Raw genomic sequence first — 22,324 nt, 5'->3', positions numbered from 1 at the left:
ACCTGTTATGTTTTGCTGCTGTGTTAATTCTCGATCTCTCCAACAGACTGCACAGAGGAAGATCCGGGAGATCATTCAACAGGTCAAACAGCAGGAACAGAAGCACCAGCAGGGCGCCGCCGTGTCACCGCATCACTCCAAGTGACCAGCCGGGTGGCTCCAGTGGGCACCAGCCAATGAATGTAGCCCTCCCAAATGGACAGAGACCTATCCAGACTAAGGCCAAGGCCAAGGGGGGACATGCAGGGCAGACCAGCAGCACCGGGATCAAAACCAAAGAACTTCGCTAGGGGGGACACAAGTGAGAGCCAAAGGCTGAGGGCATTGTGTGCACTGCCAGCCCTGTGAGAGCAGATAGATTGGGAGAAATCGTACTGAAGCTAAAAAAAATAAATAAATTAATAAATAAACAAAAAAACCAAAAAAAACCTACAAGAAAGGTGGAAATGGCAGAAAATTTGGGAACCGTTGTCTTCACGGTTTAAAAAACAGGAACTAGTTTGTCGCCCTGCATAACGTTATCTCTTTAGTTGGACTAACATAGGCCTAAAAAAAAAGAAAAGGAGAAAAAGCAACTCTATTTTAACACGAGCGTATACGAGGCATTGTGATTGATATTTTGGGTTAGAGCGGACTCCTTCTCTCACGCGTGTTTGAGATATTTAGATTGTGAGATCAAATATCCTTAGCAGTATTAATGCAGTAGAAACGTGTATGGATACAAACTGAGAGCATGCGCTGTTATTTTATTCATCAAAATGACAGTACAGCTTGGTGTTAGTATTTTGCTTGTACCTGAGATTGATTGATTGATTGATTGATTGATTGATTGATTGATTGATTGATTGATTGACTGATCGATTGATTGACAGCCACTCCCCTTGTTTGTTCCCATTTTTAGGCCACTGAAATTTGAAAAGAAAACCCCTATAAGTAAATAAGGTGAATGGTTCTGAGTCTTTGTAACAAGCCTGTGTGTGTGCCAACGCAAAAGATAACGTCCCTTTCAAATATATCTCACCATTCATACCCGATGCTAAGCTTATTTTTTTTCTCTCTCTTCTGCTTCACTTCTCATCACTCTCTCTCATCGGACACCATGTCTTTTCTTTTGTTTTTGTTTGGGTTTTTTCTTTTTCAAAAAATGGGATAAAAATTTTTCCGTAGCTTTTTGATAACCTTGAACTGACTGCCACTTTTGCTCAAGAGAGGTTAAATGCAACTGAGGGATTTTTCTTTTTTCTTTCTTTTTTTTTTTTTTGTAGCCAGTAAAATTCTGTCATGCTGTGCAGTAGACGTCGTCTGTGTTCATGCTCGTCGTCTCCTCTTCAATCAGAGCAAAAACTGACGTCTTAACGAGCGGCACGCGTTCGCCCGTTAGCCGGTCCTTTTCGGACGCGCGCCGCCACACGCTTGGCCTTATGAGGACGTCGCAAGGGCCAGCACAGAATGTGAGCTGAGGGCCAGGTAAAGGAGGGGACAGGGTTCGGGGCGGGGTTGGGAGGGTTAGGGGGAGGGAGGATGCAGACTTCTGGTGTGTGGGGTGGCAGCGAGGTTGGATTTTAGGGAGGCGCTGTATGACCTGTGGTACACGACCAGCCGCAGCCGCGTTTGGCTTTAACCCTCTCTTGTCAGGGAGCTTTCTAAAAATGGCATGACAGCTGTGAATGTACGATATGCAGCCTTTTTAGAAAAAAAATACAGATATCACCCCTGCCGTGTCCAGCAGGCCAGGCCAGCGGCACACGACACATAGATTGTCATCCTCACGCTTTCTCTGTTCTTTTCGCTATTTTTAAAAAAAAAATTTTTATTTTGGCGAGCTGGCCGCCTGCTCTGCGAGCACGCTGGACACGCAGGTCCTGGTGTCCCTTTGTGCTTTACTTTGAAGAACATAGAAGCTTGTTGCCTTATTTTTTTCACCTTTCAGACATCACCCATCAGCTTCATCTTCCAGACGCAAGGTTATTGCCAATACGCACAGCTTCCTCCGTGTGTGTGTGCGTGCGTGTGTGTGTATGTGTGTGTGTATATATATATAAAAAGAGAGAGTAATATTTATGAATCTATTTTTTCCTATTTTGTGATGAGAGCTATTGATAAGAAACAAAAAGAAGACAAAGTCCTTTTCTTTTTTTCCTCAGTGGGACACTGCCATATTATTTTGAAGGGAAGTGTTTATTTTCTTGAAAAAACTAAAACAAAAACTAGACTATGAATAATAATATAATGAATAAAAACCTGAAAAAATAGGAGAGCAGTAAAAGTGAACCACCGCGTTAACTTGTGGTCGGGATGTGAACAGTGCGCATGTCAGTATTGTGATCTACCTCAGGCTTCAGGGTACCTCAGTCCAATCTTTCATTTCCCCTTTTTCCACATTTTTGTATGCCTTGTTAACTAATCATTTTGAGCGTTTTTAATTTTCTTTTTTAATGAAATGAAAAAAGAGAAAAGATCTACAGTAATCTCTACACTCTTCAGGTCCAGCCGACTAGTGAAACTTTGTAAAAAAAAAATCAAAAAAATAACCGTAGTCAACTTTGTCGGACTGTTTGCCTGGACGCCATACAAAAGAATTTCCAAGTCAGTTTTGTTTTTTTTGTTTGCTAGAAAGGAATGAAGAGCAGGATCTAAGGGGTACATACCTGCCCGATGTGGTTCTGAATGTGGATGTTGTGTACTGATTTCACCTTCAAAGAAATTAAAGAGAACAAAAAAAAGAAAAATCAGTTGATAGAAACAGAAACTAACCGACTGTACCTCCTGTTTTCGTTTTTTTTGTCTTTCCCAATCGTACCTCCAGGTTTTTTGAGACTTTTAAAAACAAACCACGACGTTTATTCACTTGTGGAAAAAAAAATAACATAAAAAAAATATTACTTTTTTTTTTTTTTTATAACAACCCAATTTTACCAGCTCTATTTGATAACAGCATCCTCTGGGGTTGATTTGATGAAAACACAAAGCTGCAAAAATACACTGACAGGACTCTTGAACGTGGTGTGAAACCCTAGTCTTCTGTGTAGAATGTAGAACAACTCTAGTCGTTGAAATGTCACTGTGTACGACAGGATAACTGTATATCTGTAAACATGTACAATAGTCGCACATTAATGCATCGTTTTCTGTCTCTCTATAACACCTACCAGTCTGCGCCTGCATTGTGAGAAATGGTGGGAGAAGTTTAGAGAGTCACAGGTTCCCTCAAGCTGACCTCTAAATGGTTTTCTCATCGATCTACCAGTTATTACATTTTTTTCGTTTTTTTGTGCTGTACATTTCAGAATTACCTCTGAATCCAAGGCTGACTTAGTTACAGTTACTAAAACCAGTGTAGGGCAAAGGAATATAATAAATAAATGATGTAGTGAAAGTTAGTTTGTTTTTGGCGCTATTTTAGGGATTTTTTTTTCTTTTTCATCAGATGAGGATCTTTTTTTTGGGGGGGGGTCCCAGTGAACACAGATTAGCAAAATAAAACATAAAGGTCTATCAAACTCACACAATGCCTGGGGCTGCTTCAGCACGCCTCCACCACAGCCGGTACAGTACCTCATACTGATGATGTTAGCTCGCCAGACCTGATTCAATTACCCTGACCTTACCCACACGAATGCAGTACGGTGCTTCTTTTGGAGCGCATGACTCCTGCGGTGGGCTGCTTCACTTTAGTAGGGCATGTCTGTTCGCAGTAGCACTGGAAAATTGAATTTTGTCACTTACGGTTTGTCTGACTGGCAGGAGTAGGGTTTTTTTCCCTCTTTGTTTTTTTTCCTAGAACAGATTTGAAGTTCTTTTCTCGCATTGCAGAGGACTCCTCAGGCCTCCGCCTCTCTTGTGTTTTTGGCTCTTTACTAGAAGAGCAGGTTTCCCCTCAGCCACAGTCTGAGGCAAAACCTGCAAACATCATAGTAACTTTTTCTTTTTTTACTTCCAAGGATTTTGGTGTTTCTAGGTTCAGTAGGGTGTTGCTAGGCATTAATTTCAGTATCAGAAAAAACACACTCGCATCACTGAGGACGCACAGTGCTGTTAGTCATATCGCACAGCGGTTGAATAACTTAGGCTTTATTTTGTTTTCTGTTGATCTGGTTTTCTTGTCAGTTACACTGATTAAATAATGTAGTCTGGAGCAGTAGCTGGGATTCTTTAATATCCAGTCATGTTAGATCACTACTTGCTGTTAAATTGTGTCCTAGCTAGGATTTTAAACAGATTTGAAGATTGGGATGGGGGAGGGGGGATAAGAAAAAGAAAATGCAAAGTAGATATGAGTGGGCAGAGTAACCAGGTCTGAAAATAAAAGTGCTGGTAAAAGTTGTTCTGCCTATGGGACTGAATATTCAACACCATCCAAAATAACAAAAACAAGTATGGATCAGGTGATGAAGGATCAAGTCTGGTCAGATGTGCAGAACCACAGCAGTGTTTTTTTTGTTTTGTTTTGTTTTTTTGTCGTCCTAACTTGTGAACTGAGAAAAATGCAAAGACTTGCATGAGACTATTGCAGGCGATCCAGTATGTACTACACTTCATATAGCACTATACTTCAATTTGTGGTTTTACATCGATCCGACTCTTAACTGCTCTTCACCATTTGGGAGATTCCTTTTGTTTCCTCAGTAGGTCACAAACCCTCACGTCCTACATTTCCCACAGGCCAAAAGGTCCCAAAAACACCTCAAGGTAATCGGTGACTGTGCACTGGACAGACATACGATCCATTGTTACTACATCTCGTGGATCCGTGCCTTTCTGGTAACAGCCATGCTGTTGTTTTGAGTTGTGAGTGAACTGTATTGCTGAGCAACCTGGATCTGAGCAATAAAGAATATTTGAAAGAAAACTGTTTTCACGGTTTATTATTTCAAAGGTTTTGTACCTCTCTAATAAAGGTGCTTTCAACACTTAGAATCTGACACACCAAAGGTCCGTCACACTGAAAAAAGCCCGATGTAAGTAAAACGTGTAACCATTAAAAAACAAACCCCCTCATCCACTGAGTGCACTGGAGCTTCTGCTCAGTGATTCTGCTTCATCTTCATTGTGCACGAGATCACCACACATTAAATTTGAAACACATTACATTAAAACAAAACGTACAATTCAGAAGAAAGACCTTTTACTGCTAAACCAATAAAAAGACTGCAAAGAAGGATTTTTGTAGCAGGATTAAAGCGTCACGTCACCCGAATTAACTGCACATCGGTTTACAGACAATAATACAGAAGAACACCTTAATACTGTAAACACGTCCCATATAACGAGCCATTAAAACCGGTCACGCTGCTTTTCCAGAGGTCAAATTCTGGCCTCTAATTGACTCCCCCCAAAAAATGATTGACACTGAAACTGCAAGAAGCGATTGTCAAAACAATAAAAAATAACCTACTTGTATAGTGTGTGCTGTACACATAACCAAAAAGAAAAATCATAAAAGCCCCACAAAACCATCATCAACAAACATTTACACCATCTCTTTCTGGTGCTCATGGAGGTAGAAGTGTGAGTCCAAAACTCCACAACAGGCACTTTGAACACTTGCTTTCTGAACATGAGTGCAAGAGCAAAGTTTCCTTAAAATGCCCCCCTCCTTCCCCTTCGTGTCACCACTGTACATTCATACATCTATAAACATTTACTGCTGTGCCAACATGTGGCACGGAAACATCTAGTAGGACATAATTCTCCTCAAATACTCCCACTGCGACTTGTCCAGGTGGCTCTGCAACATTAAAGCACTTTACACATGTGTGTGTGTGTTTCATTCGCTCGAGGGCAGAAAGCATCAGTATGCTAACAAACAAACTCAGTCCCAGGATGGATCACTGGACCTTCTTATCGAGTCCATTCTGTGACTGGATGCCAAGTTTGAGTCGCTTCTGACTGAAGCGACGGATGAGGGCACCTGGCAGCAGAGCCATGCAGGCGATGGCCAGCAGCTGCAGGAGCCGCTCCCAGGAGAATAAGTCATCCAGCGACGACACCTCAGATAGCATGACGCCTGTCTGGACGCAGATGAAGTTGTATGGCAGGAGGCCTGAAGAAGCGGACAATAGAGCAAGAACAAATTGTGCTGAGACACGATGGGGAACTTAATTTACAGTGACAGATGCAGCGTTGTGTTGTTGTTGCTTAACCCTGTGAGGTCCAAGAACCTATAATCCTAACCCTATGCTATCACATGAAAACTGTGGGGCTTTTTCCCCCTTTAAAAACAGTTACTTGTTTTTATCTATTACAACTCATGGGGTTAAACTGGAGTGTTGTCATATGCCACCATATAAATTCTTAGTGTGCATATCTGTGTAGAAACCAGGCTTAAGCCTGTGCTGTGAAGAGGAGTTTAATTAGGTTTAATGCCAGCTGTAGGAGGCCTGGCACAAGCTGGTAAGTAACAACATCACAATCAATCAAACCTTTGTTTCAAACATATAAGTAATAATAGTGTTAATACCCTTAAAAACAAACAAATTTATCAAAATTAGTAAGGAAAAAAAAATGTTTTCACGTGTGTGATGATTATGATGGTTATGATTTTCTACAGGCACAGAATTATCTAAATCTAGAGGTGTATTAATAGATATAAGAGTTTTCCAGGGAGGGATAATTCAAATAATTAAAGCTAATAAGCTTGGTTGTAGCCTGTCAATAGTGACTGACTATTTTAAAAGCTGAAGCCCATCGTCATCCAGTATTTTGTTTTCAATGTGGAGTACTAGAACTACCTCACTTAGTCTCACCAAGCAGAAAATCTGTGTGTGCTTACCAATGAAGACTGAGCAGAAGAAGAAGGTGATGGGAATGTTTACAATCGGGGCAGACATATTCAGAAACCAGTTGGGAGTCATGGGAAAGAACCTCAGGAAGAGCAAGAAGAAGAACAGACAGTCCTGGTTTTCCTCCACCTGGAAGATTCGGACAACAGATCAGATGGGCTGGAGAAATTTACCGAGGCAGGCGGTAGGTGTGTGTCATTGTTCTGGTCCCCTGTTCACATCAACTAGTCACGCGCAAGTTAACTCATCAGCAGAACTATACCAAGAGCCATCTTTTCAAAGTGTTACAGTCAAATAGTCCTTTTGGTGAATAATAATGCAAATCCAAATCTGGCATAACTCTCAGTATACTTGGATATTTGCCAAACACCCACCAGCTACGAAGAAGCTCATCTTGTCAGTACATATACGTCCGTTACAGGCCCAGCAGGCCTACCTTATTTTGCCTGTGCGCGTGGGTTATCCCTCCCTCCTGTCCTTGGCACCGCCCCCTGCAGCTGACTCCACTCAGCATTTAGCACCAGGGAGTACTTTAGGTCAGGGAGAGCCACTGCTGTGTCAGCATGTGAGCGTGTTTGATCAGTTCTCTTCAACTTCTTCTTTTTGTGACCCACACAGCAAAGACATCTCTCAGGTTTTGCTGTGTTTGATCTCTTTGGGTTTAATTATTAAAACTTTTGTTTTTTTCCCCCAATATTGACTCCTTTTTCACTATTGCTTCTCTCACGTCCCCTGAGCACTGTACTACAAAGCAAAATTAATAGCTTAATGACATAATGCCAAATGTATTCGCTCGTTTGGCTTCACACACGTGAACTTGAGTGACATCCCATTCTTAATCCATAGCGCTTAATATGATGTCGGCCCACCCTTAGCACCTTAGCTTACAGCCATACAACCCTGAGCACACCCGATCTTGTCTGAAAAGGATATAACAGTTAAGGAGTCCGCTTACGGGAATTTTTGACCATTGTTCCAGAAGCACATTTGTAAGGTCGGACACTGTGTTGGACAGGAAGGCCTGTCTCCGCGCTCATTCATCCCAGAGGAGTTCTATTGGCTTGAATTCAATCATCTGGATGGATGAGTGAATACTTTTGGCAATATAGTGTATGTTGAGCTGAAAATCAGAGTTCTTTGCACTCTTACGCAGAATGCTTTTATGCTTCATCCTAAGGCGCTGCCAAGTCTGTTTCACACTGTTTAAGCCGCAGGTTAAACATAGACCAGCTGATCTTTTAACCTATTTTTAGGATTTATTTGTAGGATATTCATCAGCCAAAATATTTAATAGCTAATTAATTACATTTTCATTTGGCAACAAACTAAAGTGATTTCCACGTCTCGGTCATCAGATGGTGAGATGGAGACAGAGCTGTTTAAGTGGATCGAGTTTAAGGTTTCAGAGTCTAATGTGCAGCTGTCAGAAAGAAACGAACAAACAAAAAAAACAACAACACGTAAACTCACGAATTCACAAGATTAATGACTTCCTGCCAGTGTTGCTCTGTTGGCTTTTTATTTTTTATTTTTTTGGGCCAGCAGTATTGCCTTTAGTGGTTACATATTTCATATTCTTTACAGATCTCTATCACCTGCTCCTCTACAGGTGTCTATGACTGGAGTAGGTGGGACTCAATCTATTTTATGAGCAAGAAGAGTGATGTAGCAAACACCCCCTTTCACATAAGCACACATACAGCCTGAAGCAGAAAGGCCTACCTAACAAAGAAAGCTGACATTGTGGTAGCCGTTATCTCTGAAATTTTAGGTTATGGCTGGCTCTGTGTCAAACTTTCTCCTGGGCTTCATGAGGGAACACAACAATGTCGCTTCTACACGTTTGACAGCAGAGTCTAAAATTACATCTGTCAACCATTTCTTCCGTTTCAAGGGCAAGAAGTCACTGATTTATCAGATTCTATGTGTAGAAATGAGTATACTGGATTTCTAAAGTGATAATATGATATGGCCAATGTCTCCTTGTAGGAAGTGTTGTTGGTAATAATAGCTTGACAGGTAAAACCTTTGATTTTTGTAAATAAGATAAAGCATAGCCCTCTTTACTGTTTATTTACAGCACACACGGCCAAATTAACAGTTGTTCTCTGAGAGAACAACCACCGGTATTTCAAAAGCTTTCTATATTTGTTTCCTTCAGTGTGTTTTGTTTGTGTGACAGCCCGGTCGTACCTTTCTCTGTAACGTGGAGACTTTATCTGGGAAGAGGTTCACAATGTAGTGTTTTCCAAAGACTTGGGAGAGGAGGAAGCACATCGTAGAGCCCACAGTTGTGAGCACACAGGCAAGCAGCAGTCCTTGATAGGGTCCAAATATAGCTCCCGCAAGAATGTTCTACACAATGACAAATGGAGACCAAAAGCCCGCGTTAATAGGCATCATCTGACACACAGCTCTGTGGCGTCTCTACATGCGAAAGGAGAGAAATACTTTGTGGTCTAACACTGGTGTGAAGCCAGTATTTTGGCAGTTCTGCCCACTCAGATTGTCATTTGCATTATCTGAATATTCTTTTATCCTCCGCATTTATTTAAACAAGAGACACAAGCTGCATGCCGCATGCTGTCCAAGTGCCTTTCGAATTTTCCTTCATCTTGCATGCAAATGTAATCTTTTCACACCTACAAGATGTGACACTTTTGGCATATTTTAGCCCATGTGTTCTCGTAATGTAATTAAACATACAAAATGCTTCATTACAAGGATTTTACATGTGTTTTAAGACAGCCAGCATAAGAAATCTACCAGTTTTGTGCTCATCACAATGCTTTCCTTATCATCCTGGATCTGTACACAGGACATTACCTTACCAGGAATGAGGATCCAGGAATAGCAAAGGACTGCTTGTAGAGATAAGCACTGCAGAAGAGGAGCAGGACATATCCAGTGTGCTCTGTCTTGTAGAACTGCAAGAGTTCAGCGAGTTCCCGCAGCTCCTCCAAGTCTGAAGGGAATTTTAACCTGTGAGAACATTCACATTTAAGTTAGTCATTTCTGTCAGGCCAGCTTCATGTTCACAGAAAGACCGGCAGCACAGAAAAAATATCATTGTGATCAAAAATGTTTTAACTTAAAGTTACTTTTAGATTTAAATAGCTGAAAGAGTAACCCATGTGGCTTCTGCGGGGACTACAAACATGGTTTGATACCTATACTTATCTGCTAAAACTGATACCAAAACAGTCTTTTTACGTCACTTAAAAAACTAAGCTATTTAAATAAAACTGCATTTTTTTCTAACTACCATCTGTTTTACTATTGACAAATCTCACTTCAATCCAAGATAACCAGCCACTCATTGATTTTGCCATGATAGTACAAAGAATGAAGTGAGTTTCTTTGAAAGGTTCATTCTTTGTGGGACAGACTCATACAGTTAGCATCACACTGTTGCTGCAGATTTTGTCAGCTGCACATCCATGGATGCAAATATCCATCCCACCACATCCCAAAGGTGCTCTATTAGATTGAGATCTGGTGACTGTGGAGGCCATTTGAGTACAATGACCTCATTTTCATGTTGAAGAAACCAGATTTAGTTTATCTGACACAGTGCGTTATTCTGCTGGAAGAAGACAATGGATGCACTGTTGCTATAAAGGAAAGGACATGGTCAACAATGACACTCAGGTAAGCTGTGGTGTTTAAACAATGGTCAGCTGATACCGAGGTACCCAAAGGGTGCCGAAAAATCTGCTGTTGTCCAATTTTAATGAACCCGTTTGAATTCCAGCATCTGTTTCCTGTTCCTATGTAATCTTCTGCCGTTGTAGCCCATCTGCTTCAGGGTTTGATATGCTGTGAGAACAAGCCATGTTCTCACAGCACAGAGAACTGCCACTCACACCGTTGGCTGATTAGATATTTGTGTTAACAAGCAGTCAAAAAGTGTACCTAAAGAGTGTAAGTAATACTTAGGCTAATGAATGATACGTGGATCCAATTACACCTCTTTCTATGACGTATCTGAATGACACAAATACCATAAGGGGTTTTCCTCACTCAAACATGGGACGTCACTTGAAAACTTGACTGCTTTGCATGTAATTTAGGCGAAGACTGTCCTGGCTTGGTGCACCTTTTATATGGGGGAAAAAATCGTGACTTGGTTTGGGATGACACAGCTTTGAATTTGTTCTTTTTCATGCATTACCAAAACTACACTTCAGTGCAGTGAAATAAAAAAAAAAAAAGTTGGGCCCAGATAAACGCCATATAATGCAGGAAGAGCTGGACACTGTTAATCTACTGTATTAAACCCAAATTAAACTTCTACAGTAAACAACAACACAACACTTGTCAATTATGACCCAATGACAACCTTGACACGTGTTAAAGCTGAAGCAAAAACTGGACTTGCTATTTTAACTTTAGCTTTTCCAAAAGAGGCTTCAGTTAGACAGTTTTTAGAGTCACTGCTTTTTGAAGAGGAGGTTAAAAGCCAGCAAATACTGCTGCCTGTCTTTTTATGAGCTGCATGCTAACATTAGCTTACTAGTGACCCAGCGGGGTCCAATTTAAATAAAGCTAAATTATGCACAGCCTATAACATAGCCCAAAACAATGGGTTACCAGCCAGCGGCTAAATATACCAGTCACCTGCTGGGCTCTTCTTCCTCTAAGGAGTCGCCGGGCTGCTGCTGTTGCTCCTCGGACACATGTCCAGCCTCGGCGCTCCGGACAGAACGCTTTCTTGGTCCCGCGGGGAGGTACAAGGACAGGGAATATAGATACAAGCTGGCTGCGGCGACAACCGTAATTAGTCCTACGAGGGAGCGCATGTTCCCCTGAGTTTGATAGCCGGAAAAAAGCTTCACCTCCCGGTTGCTGTCAGCGAGAATGACAACGGCAAGAAGCGGCCGGCAACCAACCGCCGCAGTGACGTCACATCCCCATGTCAATAGAACAGTTAAAATATTCAAATTACTAACTCACAAGTACCTACAAGTGTATCTTATAATTTATTAATCTGATTTAAGTACATATCAATAATATAAAAGGCGGGGAAAAAAATAATTATTCAAAAACTCTGCTTCCGGTAGGGGGCGATAGCGCGAGTGTTTGCCGTAGAAGAAGAGCGTTTGTTTACACGGAGGGGGAAGAAGTGTGACAAAGGTGATGAAGCGTTGCTAACTGGATTAAAGTCAAGTTTCAAAGTTCAGTCTGCACAGCAAAAAGAGAAGTGCGACATCTCCAAGTATTCCTTCGACACCATGGCTCAGTACACTCGCGTTTCGGGCTCCGTGGGCTTGATTACTCTCCAAAGTCCTCCCGTTAATGCACTCAGGTGAGCCGATTTAATGAAATTGGTCTGCACAACTTCTTATACTGCAATTTGCTTTCTTTTAGCGTGTCTCGTAATGCGAAATAACATGTGCCTGATTGATTTTATATACAGTAGAGCTGTAGCTGCAACAGCAATTTGCAGCTTGCACAGGAACAAGTAGTATTATCACGAAAGAAAGCTTTGTGCACCAGAAGATAGTAACTCAGGTGTTTTACCAGAGGGTGGCGTCAGAGAGAGTGATCCTCTGATTGCTGTTGTAAATGGGTTGAACCATAATCTGTCAAACATGAGTGATATCAAGTCTTTCTGTGCCAAAGTTGAAGTGACTTTTGTATGTCATTTATTTATCCAGTAAAAAGACTTATCATACTTAAAAATGTTTTTTTAAATAAATCTGGCCAAGAGGGGATTAGAAAATTAAAACAAATACCGTAATAGTTGTATAAAGATATTTTAAGTTGCCATAAAGAAGCGGATTGCTTATCATGTAGTGCGCAGCGTCGCTACTTGCAAAACAGATCCTTTGTTTATTTTATATACACCCGCTTCATAAACCCTGGTGTCTACAGCCTGTTTACAAATAGACACAAACGTTTTGTAGTTTGTCCTTTTTTTAGACTGCTGTACAGCGGTGTCATCATGCAGATTATTCCTAAACTGGCAGCTGCCATTCTTCTGCATATAGAGTCAGTAGGTTTTGATACCTGTAAGTACATTTTAGTGATCAGTTGATCTCATTCACGGCATTTACTTCAGGGTGATTTATTACCACCGCTGCTTTAGTAACAGCTTGAGGCTTAATACATTACAACAGAGAACTGTGATTAATTAACAGCACACTAAAAACACACCCAACCACAGTATGATCTACTGGACCCTGGAACCTTTACTGGACCTCACAAGTTTACTTGAAGTCATTTAAGCTGTAGCAATAATTGAATCTATTTACTCTCTAGTTATGCTATCATTGCCCTGTTTTACAGAGACATTTTCTCATCTTGTTTTTTTTATTCTAACTGATGTGTACCTTAAGAGTTAATAGACTGTATGATGCATTTTAGTAGCTTCGTAAGCTAAAATTATCAAAAAAGAAAGTACATAGATGTTAATTATCAAAGTTTATATTGCTCCGCCTGTCTTTGTTACATGCTTTTGTTTTAAATTTGTGAAGAAGGGCCACAGCAGAACAATTTACTGTCAAGTTTAAAATTTCACAAAGTGTGAAAAAAAGGCCAAATAAAGTTGTGACTTTTTTCTCATGCAGTGCAGCGGTGAGGCAAGGTATTGTCGACTCGATGCAGAGAGCACTCAGTGAGCCAGAAGTGAAGTCTGTGGTCATCTGTGGCCAGAATGGGATATTCTCTGGGGGTATGGACATGTTTGTTTGTTTTTTTTAATCATGTACCATGATATTATTTATAATGTAAGTGTCTCTGTCTGCCCATCTTCTTCCACTTAGCACAATTTTCATTACAACTACATTTTCAGTAGTTTTATTATACATTTTTTTATTAATTTAATGTTAATATTACATCATTAAAAGGTGATTTGTTGCATACTCGTAATGCAGTAAACAATACAGATCCTGTCATGGCATTTGCAGGTGCAAAACCAGAAGTAAACTGCTGTGTTTCATTCTGTAAAATATCAAAAATAGAGAAAAATGTTTTTTCTCAACTAAAACCCAAATATATCTGTCAGACAAGGTTGAGAAAAGTAGAAAAGACCCACACAAAATAATGAATTGCTGATCCGCATATCCATCTCTCATGACCTTTCTTTCTCCAAGTTCCTGATCATTTTGTCAATTTGAATTTGTGCAACAGGAGCAGACATCAAGGAGTTTGGGGGACAGATGTCTGGGCCTCCCCTGATACCGATGATCCACGCCATCGAGGCTGCTTCCAAGCCCGTGGTGGCAGCTATAGAGGGGATCGCTTTAGGTGGAGGCCTTGAGTTGGCACTTGGCTGTCATTATCGGATTGCACACTCTAAAGTTAGTTCATGCTTCAGATCTCTGTCCCTGTCGGCCAGTGTCTCTTTAATGTCAGCGATGAAACGCATCGATGTCTGTCAGTATCTTGCATGTTGTGAAGCTTTTGCATAATAATGTTTTTTTAAATTGTGCAAATGACTAGAAAAAGAGTCAGTTTGTCTGTGTCAGACTTGAAAAAGGTAAAAAAAAATCTTATCTGTCCAGAATACATTTGCTGAGAATTGATATTTATGTCACTCACAGAAGCCATGCAGAATAACACACATCATATTCAAAGAATATTCCCAGAAACAGTTTTCGCTAATGTCTAAACCTCCACAGTTCAGTACGTCCCGTTTATCAAATTTTGTACCTTTATGTCTTTTCAGGCCAGAGTGGGACTTCCAGAGGTGACTCTGGGGCTGCTGCCTGGTGCAGGGGGAAGCCAACGTTTGCCGAGGCTCATCGGTGTCCCGGCTGCCTTGGACCTCATCACCACAGGTAGCAGAAAGAAGTTAACACTGTCTGACTTTGATGAATAAAGTTTCCTAAACATGGCAACTGCCAGCAACTTTTGGTTTCTGAAGAAGAGTACGTCCTAAAACGTTTGATAAGAAAGCACCCAGACATGTCACTGTAAGCAGTCCTGCTAAAAACTAATGAAAAACTATTCAGTAGGATGTAGAACCACCTATAGAGGCAATAGTTTGACTTTATCAGCCTCTCACATCATGTGTTTACAACATTGCTTCAGTTCATTGAGGTTTGCTGGCATTCGAGGATGCAGAGCTCTCTTAAGGTCTCAAGACAGCATATTAGTCACTGGGCCTACAGCAAATGCTGTAGATTTGCTGTTGTGGTTGGGCTCATTGTCCAGTTCAATGACCTAATTTTGGCCGAGCTTTAACTCATGGACAGAGAGCCTCATATGTGACTCTAGAATACTTTGATATACAGAATCTGAATGATCAGTCCTTCACCACCGTGGGTAACTGTTGGTGTGAGGTATTTGTGCTGATGTGCTGTGTTTGGTTTTCTGTGCATTATGACCAAACATCTCCACTTTGTCTTGTTTGTCCAAACAACATTGTTCAGAAGTCTTATGTTTTGTTCAGATGCAATTCTGCCAACAGAGCCGTGCTGCCTCTGGAGAGAAGAGGCTTTCTCCTGGAAACCAAACAAGTCATATTTGTTCAATTTGTCTCTGATTGTACGGCCGTGAACCTTAATATTTAACAAACAAACTAAGGCCTAAGATGTTGCTCTTAAGTTGTTGGGTTTTTTTTTTTTGCAGTTTCTCTGATTGTTGCACGCTATGACCTTGAGGTGAATTTGTTGGGATGATGGCAGTCTGCCAAAGCTCCTGCTTTCATAGAAATGCTCACACTTGCTAATGATCATTTATTTAACTGTATTTGATTAGCAGCACCTGTCTGCTACTTACCCCTGTAATTCCTATGGAAAACGTAAGGGTTTTTTTCACATGTGACTGAAAATAAAATGAAAATAAACCAGGAGACAGTTTACATTGATGACCAGCAGAGGTCAGCATGAATTAACGTTTTACCATGTGATGCTGCAGGAGCGATTCACTGCCCTGTTCAGTTCAGAATGTCTGAAATGTTCTTCACAAACTATAATTCTTCATCTTTTGATTTTTTAAAAAAGTCTATTTAACTCTATTATGCTATTTAGTTTCGTGAGACGTTGCGTTTATTTAACTAAAGCAGGAGATGATGTGGTTTTAAGCTAAGCGTCTAAATGCCAAGGTCACCTGAAACGCTCCTCATTAATTCATGTTATGTTCATCGTATCATTCATATGGGGCCTTGACGACACTCATGTCTCCCACAGGTCGCTACGTGACTGCTGCAGAGGCACTGAAATTCGGATTAGTGGACCAGATTACTGATCACAACACTGTGAATGTAGCTGTGAAGTTTGCTCAGAGAGTTGCAGGTGAGATGTGGAGGGAGGGGAAAAAATGAAGCAAATGCTACTTATTATACTCTCTCTCTCTTCACTGGTTTAAAAATTGATTCTGTGGAAGCAGGGAAGAAATTCCACCTAGAGCAGTTATTTTAGGCGAGTCTGACATCAAGAAGCGCTGATATGTAGGTTGTGGAAGTAAAAGGAAGGAGAAAATGCAGCAGCCAGATCCTTCACCACAGAAGCCATAAATGTTTCATGGCTCTGTCAGATGTGCTCTGATGTCTTCACTGCTTTTGCTGTATTATTCAGAAGGGCGAAAAGGGACAAACTTTCCTAGAATATTAATAACGGGCCCTCACCAGTCGTTTTGGAGGATGAGGATTTCCCCCGCACGTGCGTACCAGCCTCATTTACTCGCTGAATGGGCTGCGAAGTGTGCCACATCCCCGTAGTTTAGGATGATTTATCAGTCAGTGGAAAGAGCGGCCCATTCATATTTGCTAGATGGTGATAAATAGTGACAGAAAGCATTGGTAGACTCAGCCTGAATGAAAAAATATGACAAAATCTTTCGGTTGATCTAGTTTACTTTTTTGGCAAAAACCTCAATTTTTACCGGTCTTTGTGCTAAGCTAAGCAGCCTCATGTTAGGCATACAGACACAAGAGTACTATGAAACCTTTCATCCAACACTCAGCAAGAAAGCGGAGAGGCATATCAGAATGTCCTATTCCCTTTATTCATTTGAGCATTTATGAGTGCTATATTCCCTCTAGTACTGCAGAATAATGCACACACCACCCACTCTGCTGTGTGGTTCGGTGAGGGGAAGGTACATTTTGTTTAGTCCTGCCTCGGCATAGCCCTGCGAGAGCTTTTGATTCTTCTCCGTGAAAAGAACGTGAGATGATGTTTTCATGACTACACTGTAGGGTGCGTGCTAGATTTTTTTGGTTTATTTATTTTTATTCCAGAGATGTCATCTTCATCTCTGGTGAGATTTCTTGGCAGTGACAGCTCATTTCGAAGGCATTTATGTTGGCAGCAATCTCACTACATCTGCGCAAAACGTCAACAGTTAAGTCTTTAGGTTCACTTGATTTACAATCAAAAGATGATTGCAGTCTTGTGCTTTTTTTTTTTTTCTCCACACTCTACTGCCAAGTTGACTTTGAGTGGGTGAGGAAGTGAGTGTTGTCGGTAAAGCCGAAGCTTAGAGTGAGTCAGACGGAGAAGCCAACGGCATACAAGATGGGAGATTTGAGGAGATGGGGCCGAATCTGTGGAGATTTTTAACAGATACTCCAGTCTTTTAGTTTGATTAGCAGGGGTGTTAAGTAGGGACGGGAAATGTGCATTAAATTTACAAACCGAGCGTGACTCTTTGTGACATTGAGACGCGCAGCTGACGAGACCCGCGGAGTACATTCAGTCTGTGCGCACAGTGTGTGCTAAATATTTATCCAAAGAGCAGTTGCACTTAAACTGATGCACGTGTGGCCTCGCAGATGTACACACACACTCACACACACACCATATACGCGCACGCTCGCGAGTCGAGGCTGGTGACGAGATTAACTTTTTTACCCCAGCGGTTGCAACATCTGTCCCGCTACATCTGTCAGGACGGCCAGGATTCCCAACCGCTGCGCAACAAATCCACAGCGCGACCATTTACAGATTAAGCGCTGCAATAATACTCTCCTAAATTACACAGGAATCGCATTGCACTGACACACAATACTTCACAGACATTTATTGTAGACAGAATGTGCATTAAACTGGTTTAGAATGACCCTCATAATTCCCTCCACACTTACAGTATACTGTTTTAGGCAAAATACCTCCTTATTGGACTAAGTGGATACTCATAATCAAATGTGGCCACTGTCCCTTTAAGCTTTGCCATGGTGACCCAGTTTCTGGCCCAGACCCATGGCTGAGTGTAATTCAGTGGAGCTGTGAAGGATTCTGACTACTGTCCCATGTAATCACGTCAGAGGAGACAGGAACGGGAATTAAGATTTTTAACAAGGTTTTAGCCGAGTGGTCATCTTCTTCAGTCATTGTTCCTCAGGCTTGAATCACATCAGACGGGAAATCTTACATTTGAAAGTTTCAGTATCTTTATATTAAATCTTTTCATGTAATTTGGCTTGTGGGGGAAAAAATGATGTTGCTCAAAGGATTGAGAATTCAGTTTATCCCTCCTCTCTTCTTTGCTCTCACAGTTGGAAATTTACCTGCTATTTTGTCTATTTTGCTTTTCCTTCTGTTTCAGATCTGCTTTATTCAAGGTGAATGGTAACACTAAACTGGCAAGGTCCCTCCCATTATCTGGAAATGGTCTGTCAAATCCCTCTGCACGTAGAAGCTACCGGGTTATCTAGTGATTGAGTGGATGAGTGTGCCTGAAAAACCAATTACACCCGGACTCGGTGTGTGCTGAGTGCTGGTTGACAAATTTAAGAAAGTGGAAAAGAGTGGTACCTCTGGAAGATGGGAGGCACTTTTCGGTTTGAAAAGTTGAAATGTGCAGATGCATTTGCACAGAAATCAGAAATGTAATTGCAGACTACATGTTTAGCTGTCAGAAGTGTGACGAAGCTGAAAGCAGGCGATCATTCGGCTGGGGTCACATCGTCCTTTTTTCCTTTTTTTTTTTTCTTTTTTTGTCCTGCAGGTCAGCCACTGGATGCACGTCGTATAAGCACATATCCGTGTCTGTGCCCCCCTGATGTGGATGTGCTGTTTGAGGAAGTGATGCAGAGGGTGCGCCGGACTGCCCGTGGAGCCATAGCACCAATTGCGTGTGTCCAGGCGGTGCGCGCGGCGGCCACCCTGCCCTACAATCAGGGAATGGAGCGGGAGAGAGAGCTGATGGCCACTCTCTTCACCTCTGGCCAGACCCGCGCTCTGCAGTACTTTTTCTTTGCTCAGAGAGCCGTCGGCAGGTGGAGCATGCCCAGTGGAGCCCGCTGGGATACGAGCAAGCCCAGGCCTGTACATAAAGCAGCTGTGATTGGTAAGGGCTTTTGGGGCTTTTAATTTCTACTTGTCCTGAGCTTTTCATTTATCACAAGCACATTGACTCATCTCACTATCCGAGTGGCATCTCCACATCCAGGTTGCCTATGGAAACTAAGCCCTCGTTTACACTTCAGCTGAGTTTTAATGGATGTCTCTTCCCTGCCGCGAGGCTTGGATGTATGACAATCTGGATATGTGAAGCTCAGCAGCTTGTGTATTAAAATTGCAGGCTTTGGAAAAACGCTATGCTGCCAACGTAAAACTATTTACAGTCTAGCATTGCACAAAATGTTCCGTGTATATATTTATATCCTGTAATTTAACAGAAATGTCTCTGGTATTTGCATGGCTGTTGGTTCAGATTTTTTTTTTTCTCCCCCTATAGTCCACATGATTTTTGGTTTTGTTTTATTTTTTTGTCGTTTCAGGTCTTGGCACCATGGGAAGAGGCATAACTGTTGCCCTCGCACAGGCAGGGTTCTCTGTGGTAGCTGTGGAGACTCAAGAGAAACAGCTGATGGAGGCAAAGCAGGCAATATCAGGCATGTTGGAGCGAGGGGCTAAGAGACGTGGGGTCGCTCCTGCTCTAGACAAGATCAATTACGGCTGTAACATCCAGTCGGTAGCAGATGTCGACCTTGTCATCGAAGCTGTGTTTGAGGACATGGCTCTGAAAAAGAAGGTCTTTCAACAGCTGTCCGCTGTTTGTAAAGCTGGCACGTTCCTGTGCTCAAACACCTCTGGATTAGACATCGACCAGCTGGCCTGTCAAACCCGCAACCCAGAGCTTGTGGTTGGGATGCACTTTTTTGCTCCAGCCCACGTCATGAAGCTGCTGGAGGTGGTTTATGGGCCAAAATCCTCTCCTCTTGCTGTGGCAACTGCCATGCAACTGGGAAAGAAAATTGGGAAAGTCAGTGTGGCGGTTGGCAATTGTCGGGGTTTTGTGGGGAACCGCATGCTGAAGCCGTATTTGGAACAAGCCCTCTTCTTGTTGGAAGAGGGAGCCACACCTGAGTTTGTGGATCAAGTGCTGGAGGAGTTTGGGTTTGCCATGGGTGTGTTCAGAATGTCTGACCTCTCTGGGCTTGATGTGGGCTGGAAAGTGAGGATGGCCGATGGCTTGGTAGTGCCCAACTCGACAACGGGACAGGCAACGAGGCTCCGACAAGGTCGCAGGTACAGCCCCCTGGGAGACCTGCTCTGCGAGCAGGGACGGTTTGGTCAGAAAACAGGCAGAGGGTGGTATCAGTATAATAAACCTGGCAGTCAGGTGGCTAAGCCTGACCCTTGGTTGCACAGCTTCCTGGACGAGTACCGAGCCCGGCACACCTTGGTGGCACGCCGCATAGACCACCAGGAGGTGCTGGAGCGCTGCCTCTATTCCATGATCAACGAGGGCTTCCGCATCCTGGAGGACGGAATAGCCGCAGGGCCTGAAGACATCGATATCATTTACGTGTTTGGCTACAGCTGGCCCAGACACCGCGGAGGCCCCATGTTCTACGCTACCACAGTTGGCCTAAACAAGGTCCTTGAGCGGCTCGAGCACTACCACCAGGCTCACCCTGATGTGCCCAGCCTGCAGCCCTGCGACTTGCTCAGGAAGCTGGTGGCCAGCGGCAGCCCACCAATCCAAAAGTGGAGGGAAGTGATTAAAAAGGTCCGCAGCCAGCTGTAAACAGCATTTCAACTTTAACGTGTTAATGCACTTCTGAGTTTATAAGCTGATTAAATGTTGACTTGCATAATAAAATAATAAGAAGCACCTGTAAAACTAAATGCATTTACCTTAAACCAAAAAAAGACCTCCTGTCTTTGCCAACCGCATTTTTTTTATCGTGACAGGAAAATTGCTCACCTCAGATGAATATGTTCAACATGAAATACTAATAAAAACAGTGTCTATTGTGTATTAGTAGCAGTAATAAAGGTTGATACAATAGATTGGGCCAAAAAAATACAAGTCATAATAATAATAATGAATTGCAGCGCTTTACAATTCCACTATTCAAGTGCAAATGTTAAGGAGTAAAATAACACCAGCTTTAAGGGAAATTAACCATAATTTGGAAAAATAAACTGAAAGAAAAGTGTGACGGGAGTAGATTAACAGCACAGTACTGGGGATATGTGCAGGAAGCAAGTCATCTTAGTGTACGTGAAATGTCAGCTGATAAGAATAACAAGGAAGAAATTATACATCTTCAGCAGAGATGGATGACTGCAGGGAGGAGGGACCTCCTGTGGCGTTCAGCAAAGCACTTAGTCATTCTGTCTCTGGCAGACCAGACCACTGTGGAGAGGCTGGGCAGTGTTGTCCGTAGATAGACAGACAGATACTTTATTGTCCCCATGGGGGAAGTATGACTTGGACTCTGCAAAGCCAGACCCCTCAACAAATACGGGCACTCGGCACCAACAGATACCGATTTAAAAGCCCAAAGGAAAACAACATCACTCAGACTAGATTTGAACTGCAGCCTCGTTCTATTTTGATTTCACTGACAGTTTATACAGTTTGACTGTATTATCATTTTTTATATTTTGTCTACTTTATTCACACACGGAGGTGGACACAATACTAGGAATGGCCACAGTGAAAAACAGACCTGACCAGGCTTTGCAGCCAGCAAATATATTGCAGCAGATGAAGCTCTACAGAGGAAATAAAACTCTAATAATTGTGAATAAAATGTCTTTACTTAAGCTTTTAAAATTGTTTACCAAAAATATATATGGCACATAAAATGCTAACGTTTGAATGTAAATTAACTCTTTGCTTTTCCTGGTTGTCACTAATGATACTGCACAGTATAATCTGACTCTTCCAATAAAGACATTATACAATCAGGTGTTGATCTGTTGTGATTTATAGAAAAAAAAATATTGGTCCTCGTAAAAATGAAGCAATATCTAAAATCTAAAGTTTATTTAGTCAAATAATGAATCATTAAGGAAAGTGTGATCGGTATAAACTGAATATATTTCAAGTAAATTTAATATTTTACATTATATTTATGTAACATGTAATCAGATTACTTAAAGTAGGCATTTTGGGGCTTGAATATGTTTGAGTGTAGCGTTGTGCACCGTTTTTGTGTACTTTAGCTTCTATTTGGCTTCTTCGCGGGGTTTCACATCACTTGTCCACAGGAGAAGGTTTGGAAACGTTTCTCCTTGGGTCCGTGTTTTCTGCTGACTCAGCCGAAGCGGTGACACTGGAGAGCCGGGGGAGACACGCAGCTCTAAATTGCGTTTATAGAAATCAATGGCTCACTCTCAAGTAAATCCCAT

General features: G+C 41.9%; 3 protein-coding genes across 9 annotated transcripts in view; 2 read left to right on the top strand and 1 right to left on the bottom strand.

The window, feature by feature from the left end:
- igf2bp2a (insulin-like growth factor 2 mRNA binding protein 2a) overlaps positions 1-4,217 on the top strand; it is a 54,917-nt gene extending 50,700 nt beyond the window's left edge. For all 7 annotated transcript variants that reach the window (XM_019352867.2, XM_003447350.5, XM_003447348.5 and 4 more), the window contains one exon: positions 47-4,217. In XM_019352867.2, the coding sequence (XP_019208412.1) occupies positions 47-145 (99 nt within the window). In that variant the 3' untranslated portion in view covers positions 146-4,217. The remainder of the gene's footprint in view (positions 1-46) is intronic.
- Positions 4,218-4,849: 632 nt separating this feature from the next.
- On the bottom strand, positions 4,850-11,723 carry tmem41aa (transmembrane protein 41aa). Its single transcript, XM_003447427.5, has 5 exons — positions 11,403-11,723; positions 9,614-9,764; positions 8,976-9,137; positions 6,773-6,911; positions 4,850-6,043 (listed from the first exon to the last, which is right to left on the bottom strand). The coding sequence occupies exons 1-5, from the start codon at positions 11,582-11,584 to the stop codon at positions 5,829-5,831; spliced, it is 849 nt and encodes a 282-aa protein (XP_003447475.1). The 5' UTR covers positions 11,585-11,723; the 3' UTR covers positions 4,850-5,828.
- Positions 11,724-11,874: 151 nt separating this feature from the next.
- On the top strand, positions 11,875-21,880 carry ehhadh (enoyl-CoA, hydratase/3-hydroxyacyl CoA dehydrogenase). The gene is made up of 7 exons (XM_003447428.5): positions 11,875-12,090; positions 13,355-13,458; positions 13,917-14,086; positions 14,455-14,566; positions 15,920-16,024; positions 18,681-19,022; positions 19,456-21,880. Exons 1-7 carry the CDS (start codon positions 12,017-12,019, stop codon positions 20,706-20,708), a joined length of 2,160 nt encoding a protein of 719 aa, XP_003447476.1. The 5' UTR covers positions 11,875-12,016; the 3' UTR covers positions 20,709-21,880.
- The last annotated feature ends 444 nt before the right edge of the window (positions 21,881-22,324 follow it).

This window comes from Oreochromis niloticus, linkage group LG16 (genome assembly GCF_001858045.2).
Source record: "Oreochromis niloticus isolate F11D_XX linkage group LG16, O_niloticus_UMD_NMBU, whole genome shotgun sequence".
Taxonomy (NCBI): domain Eukaryota; kingdom Metazoa; phylum Chordata; class Actinopteri; order Cichliformes; family Cichlidae; genus Oreochromis; species Oreochromis niloticus.
The sequence above is the reverse complement of the archived record's forward strand: the minus strand, read 5'-3'. Positions and strand labels throughout refer to the sequence as shown.